The sequence below is a fragment of the Phascolarctos cinereus genome, unplaced genomic scaffold (genome assembly GCF_003287225.1).
Source record: "Phascolarctos cinereus isolate Bilbo 61053 unplaced genomic scaffold, phaCin_HiC Scaffold_4;HRSCAF=312, whole genome shotgun sequence".
Lineage (NCBI taxonomy): Eukaryota > Metazoa > Chordata > Mammalia > Diprotodontia > Phascolarctidae > Phascolarctos > Phascolarctos cinereus.
The window spans coordinates 153750910-153757040 of NW_027555847.1; the positions used below are offsets into that span (position 1 = coordinate 153750910).

Sequence of the window (6131 nt, forward strand, 5' to 3'; positions counted from 1 at the left end):
GATGAGGTATCATAGCACGAAAACAAGCCAGTTTGATTGGATCTCAGAAAGCAGTCTAGACAGAAATTAATATATAGTGAGTCTAAAGCTTGAAGGTAGGTTATATAGAGACTTAAAAGCTAAACAGAGGAGTCCGCATTTTTTTCTAAGAGTCAATAAGGAGCCACGGAAACTGATTGAGTAGAGGAGTGACATGATCAGATTGAAGTTTAAGGAAAATCAGTTTGACAGCTGTGTCAAGGACCAAATGAGGGAAATGTTGAGACAGGAAGACCAAATAGGAGGCCATTGAAATAATCTAGGAAAGAGGGGATAAGAGTCTGAGGTATGGTACCAGTGTGAGTAGAGCCATTTCCTTCTCCAGCTCATTTAACAGATGAGGAAACTGAGGCAAACAGGATCAAGTGATTTCCAAGGTCACACAGCTAGTAAGTGTCTGAGGCCGGATTTTACCTCAGGAACAGGAGTCTTTCTGACTCCAAGCCCGGGGCTCTATCCACTGCATCACCCAGCTCCCCTGGAAGTTACACCACTGCACAAATCTAGAGGAATTGCTGACTCTTTCCAACACTTAGACTACATATTCACAATCAAAGGAAAATGTTTACAGAATCAGCACTTTGGGTCCAGTGAAAAACATACTACAGTATTTGGGATTACACATGCCATCTAGTAATTAACTGTGATGCCTCCCGGTGAATGTGCCCTGTAAGGTGTTTCCTTTTGGAAATTATTCATTGCCAAAGTGCCTCTTCAAAAACAAACCTTTCAAAATAAGCATTTTTAAAAGCTACTCTTTAACTAAACAAATAAATAAACAAACCAACCGCATTCCTGATCCTACACTCATCTGTGATGTGTTTGGATGAAAAGATCAGACAAAAACATGGCCAAATCATCAGTTCAATGACCTAAAAGCTGAAGGGACCTTGGAAATCTTCTAAATAAGAAATTTTTTTATTTTTATTTATTTTTTTTTTTTGCTAGGCAATGGGGTTAAGTGACTTGCCTAGGGTCACAGAGCTAGTAAGCATCAAGTGTCTGAAGCCACATTTGAACTCAGGTCCTCCTGACTCCAGGACTCTATCCATTGCACCACTTAGCTGCCCCCTAAATAAGAAATTCTTGACGTGGAGTCAGTGAAATTTCTGTTTCGGAGGCTTTGGGGTGGGTGTGTGTGTGTGTATACATACACACATGTGCATATCCAGGGGTGGGGAACCTGCAGCCTTGGGGCCACATGTGGCCCTCTGGGTCCTCAGGTGTGGCCTTCTGACTGAGTCCAAGTTTTACAGAACAAATCATTTTATTAAGGAGATTTGTTCTGTGAAGTTTAGATTCAATCAAAGGGCCGCACTTGAGGACCCAGAGGGCCACGTGTGGCCTCTAGGCCTCAGGCTCCCCACCCCTGGCATATATACATACATATACATATATACACATATACATGCATACCTAAATCAGTTTCCCTTGTACTCCTATGCATTTTATTGTTTATTTTGAGAAGGGCTCCATAGGTTTAACCAAATTCCCAAGGGGTTCTATGACAAAAAAAAAGGTTAAGAATTTCCGATCTTGTCCAACCCCTTGATTTTACAGATGAAGATATTGAGGCACAAGGCACCAAGATGACACAGGTACTAAATGGTTGTTGTCCTTCATTCTCAAAGAGGACCAAAATGACATCATTATATTGGGGTCAAGGTATGCTGTGTCAGACCATGGCTGATCAGACCAACCATGGGTTGGCCACAAACAGTCCATCTGAACATTCGAAATGAAGATGTCTCTAAATTTGCACATCTCAACAGTAGAAGAGCCAGAATGAACATGAAGACAGCACCCAGGGGAAAAACTTGGCATTTTCCCCTCCCTGGCTCTGATTTAGAGACCTACCAAGAAAACTATTCCTTGACCTTTGGCCCAGCAATTCAACCCTGACCCACGGCAAAGGACTTAATTCTGGAGAATAAGAAGGGGGGGGGGAGGCAATCAAATAAAAAGGACCTACTAGGTGCTGGAGAGACAAAGAAGTCAAGATAGTCCCTGTCCTCAAGGAACTTACAGTCTGATGGGGGAGACAGTATTCGAGCAACTAAATACATACAAGATATATACAGGATAAACCGGAGATAGATAACCTCTGAAGGAAGGCAGGAAAGGCTTTCTATAGAAGGTGGGATTTTAGCTGAGGCTTGAAGGAAGCCAGGAGTCAGAGAGTACCAGGCATGGATTATAGTCACTGAAAAGACATAGTAGGGAGATAAAGTGTCTTGTGAAAGGAACAGTAAAGAGACCATTGTCACTGGCTCTCAGGGGGGGTGGAAGGGATAAGATAAACCCGAACCCAGGTCTTTCTGGCCAAATCACTTTTTGTCTCTCTCAGCCTCGGTTTTTTCATCTGTGAAACAGGCATAATAATACCTGTCCTAACTACTTCCTGTGGTCATTATGAAGCCCTTATGAGATTATTGCACAAGAAGTGTTCTCCAAACCTTCAAGTGCCATATAAATGTCAGCTCCTCCTCTTGGCACTTATAAATTCCAAGCTCCCAAGGACCAGAATTATATCTTATTCATCCTGGCAGCCTCCTCCAGGCCCTTGAACAGAGGAAGTGTTAAATGTTATTGAATTGGACTGAAAGTTTCATGCACTAAACAATTAAGGGCCCTCATGGATGATTTCAGGTCAATCACTGCTCTTTTCAGGAATGTGGGGACGTGGGGAGGGCAGCCTAGTGGGGCCTTAGACCAACGTTAATTCTTTAAGAATTACCCATTCTTGAAAAGAGGTCATTAGGACGGTCTAAAAGAAAATCATCACCATCATCTCTCCAGTTTCTCTATCCAACCTCATCCACCTGTATTACCAGTTTTCAACATCTTTAATTATTCCTTTAAAAAAGTGCCCTTCCATAATTCACCGGAAGATCACCTGAGGTCTATCTATATACCCACCACCACCCCTATTTTCTCCCAGTTCATCACCTCTCTTCCCTCCACCTTCCAGTACCTAATCCATAGGATCTCATTTAAATAAACTGTACATTTTTTAAAAATCCAGGAGGCTCACTCACACAGAAAAGATAGAGAGTATTCCAAGGATATTACTTTCCCTGCGCCACTGTGCAGGGCATTCAATTTTCCACACTCATTAGAGCTAACTCAGCAATAGCCATGCCACGCTGACTTCCTTAACCGTGAACTACAGTAAGTAGTGTAACATGTGTCTGCAATCTCCCGCTGTTCCTGGGCAGCCTCCAGCATCAGGTGCAAAAGCAGTGAGAGGTTCTTGATACTGAGAGTTTATTAAACACTAGAATAAAATCCTAAAGGAGGCTGGAAGGGATCTTCTTGGCAAATATCATGTCCAATCACCTCATTTTACAAATTCGGGAACTGAGATTTGGGAAAGTCAAATTACTTGTCCAAGGTCACAGAGTCAGCTAGCATTCTCAAACTCAGGTCTTTTGGTGCCTAGGTCAGTGTTATTGCCCCTTCCTAAAAGTTGTGGGGGGGCGGATTTTAAGAGGGGAGATTTTCATCCATTATAGATGAGAATCAAGGTGGATCTTCCTTCAGAGAGGAGCGTATAAAATACAAAAGTTTTACAAATCTGTGATTCTGTGAAAGAGAAAAAAAAAGAAAATTAAAAAAAATTAAACCCTCCCAAGCCCTTCTAATAATAAGAAACTTGTTCTTCTTCAGATCAAAAGGGGAAAAAAACACAAAATCCTTTTCTTTGTTTAGTTAAAACAAAACGGAAACTTCCAAGGACTGACGCTCTGACAGAGACTCTCAGCCCCTGCTACTTCAAGGTTATTAGAAATTCTCAGAGCACTTCTGTGATTTTGTGATCTTGAAGCATAATTGTGATTCACTTTGATTCTTCTTAATATGCCATACAAAGCTTTTCTGAGAGCAAGAAAGGTGTCCCAAAGATATATGATGGCCGGATTTTCTGAACCCAAATCTGGATAAGTGATCTAATGCTTTTTAAAGCCTTTTTAAAAGGCTTCTGTTGAAATAGGGATTATTCTAAAATATCCTGAAGGTAACACCCTAAATGGAAGGAGTCCTAGAAACTCTAAAAAAAAAATTGTAAACAAACATCTGTCTTTGACCTAAAATTCTATTGCCTCATTTTCCAAACTCTTCTGCAATGAGAATCTTAATTCTTTGTTGGCTCCCAGGACAGCAGAAGTATAAATACAGGCCGGGCTTGATGTATTCAGCTGAGCCACGGAAGACTTACAGCCTTTAAAAAATGTTTTAGCTCATATTAGAGTAGGAGAAAAGAGGGTTAAAAGAGCAGAGAATTTGTATCAGTTCTTTCAGAAACAGTCCCCAAATAGCTGTGTCTTCAACAGCTGCCTTGTCTTAAATCATGTGCTTCCATTCTACAACTTAAAGCAAAATGCAGAAATTTAATCTAGCTATATCTATCAACCATCTATGTGCAGAGTTGGTGGTACCATAAAAAACTACATATTCTGCTGGTGACTATTATTTATGAATATTATACTGAAAGCCAGACTCCTGCAGGGGAATCAGAGATTAAACCTGGACTATGCTTTATGCTTTTTAAAACAAAAGCACTATTTCTGGTACAAAACAGTGAGACACTTCCCACAAGTAAACCGAGGAATGCTCTTTCATTCAGTATGTGCCCAGCACAGCAGAAATGGGTTTGAATGGAATATGTCTTGTATTTTCAAAGTCCCTGCTGTGTACACTAGCATTGGGTAGGACTGAGAGAGGGAGATCCCCGACAAGAAGGAAATCTTAAAAGGTACTGCAAATAATGCCTAGGAAAGGGCAGGATTCTTGGGGCACCCTCAGTGAAATAGGGTCAGGCTGGGCAGAGGTGTACACACACCCACACACACACATACACACACACACACATTCATCATGGGGCCTTATTCGCCATAAGCCAAAAATGCACCTTGGCCCAGAGACAGCCTCTTCTCAAACTTCAGCCAGAAAGAACTAACTGCACAACTACGCAAAGCGGAGCTTCTTCTCTCACCCCTATCCCCACCCCCACCCCACGGCATCCAAGCTTCCCTGGGCTCCTCGGCGGCGGCATCAAACACTCCTTTCGCAGAAACACCCAGACGTGACAGCTCCTCTTTTAGCAACAGAAGCAGCGTACTCCCCCGCACCCTTCCCAGCCTAGAAGGAAAGTCTGGAACTCCTGGGGCTGCCCGGGCGGGCGGGCGCGCTCACACCCTCCCCACTCCCGGGGAAACTTCAGCGCTGTGCGTGCACCCCAGTAGTAAAAGCTACCGCAAGGGCGACTGAGGGAGCGTGGCTGGAGACTGGGAAGGGCTAGCCCAGGAGGACCGAGGCACGAGTGCAAGGTGCAAGGTGCACGGTGCACGGGCGTCCAAGGGAGCCTGGGGAAGAGCGAGCTGGAACTTAAGTTCAAGTGCACAGAACCCCGGAGAGACTGGGCGGGGAGGGAGGAATGCCTCATTTCTCAGGCTGGCTGCTCGCTAGCCCCTGCTCGCGTGCGGGGAAGCCCACGAGGGCAGGGGCTGACGGACTGGGGGGGGGGGAGAGAAGGGAGCCTGGGTGAATGAAAGTGCACCTTCCCGGCTGGCTGGGAAAGGAAGAAGGGGGATGCAAGAGATGTCCGTGCTTGTGGAAGGAAGGGCGCGTGTGGGTGTCAATAGCAAGGGACTGGAGGACGGAGGGGCCGGGGTGGACAGACAGGGTCCTGCCACGTGCACGGCAGTCAATGCCCTGGCTCTGGGTCTCCCGAATATGGCTCCCACATTCGAGGATGGGGACGCGTAACTCCAGCAAGGAAATCGCCCCCTCCCCGTTTCTTTCCCTTTTCCATTTCTCCCCAGCCTAACCCTTAGCCCGGCGCCCACCATCCCCACTCCCTTCGCCCTCACCTGGATCTGGCAGGAGATTTCGGAATCGTCCAGCAGCCTGATGGTACATGTCATCTCCTGGCTGAGCGATCTGATGCTCGAGCTCCGAAAGCGGATCATTTTCATCGTCCTCCTGCCTCCCCGCACACAGTGGCAGGAGGCGAACATACACCGCGGCCCCGGGGAGCGGGAAACCTCCGGGAGACACCCACGAGGGCTGCCCGCCGAGCAGCAGCGGCAGCG

General features: G+C 45.4%; 1 protein-coding gene across 2 annotated transcripts in view; it reads right to left on the bottom strand.

The window, feature by feature from the left end:
* The window catches only part of FRMD3 (FERM domain containing 3), a 329102-nt gene that overhangs the window by 322858 nt on the left and 113 nt on the right, over nt 1-6131 (bottom strand). The window contains exon 1 of one of the 2 annotated variants that reach the window (XM_020966942.2): nt 5910-6131. This exon is cut by the window's right edge and continues 113 nt beyond it. In XM_020966942.2, coding sequence (XP_020822601.1) covers nt 5910-6056 — 147 coding nt within the window. In that variant the 5' untranslated portion in view covers nt 6057-6131. The remainder of the gene's footprint in view (nt 1-5909) is intronic. The other variant, XM_020966943.2, reaches the window with a different exon arrangement.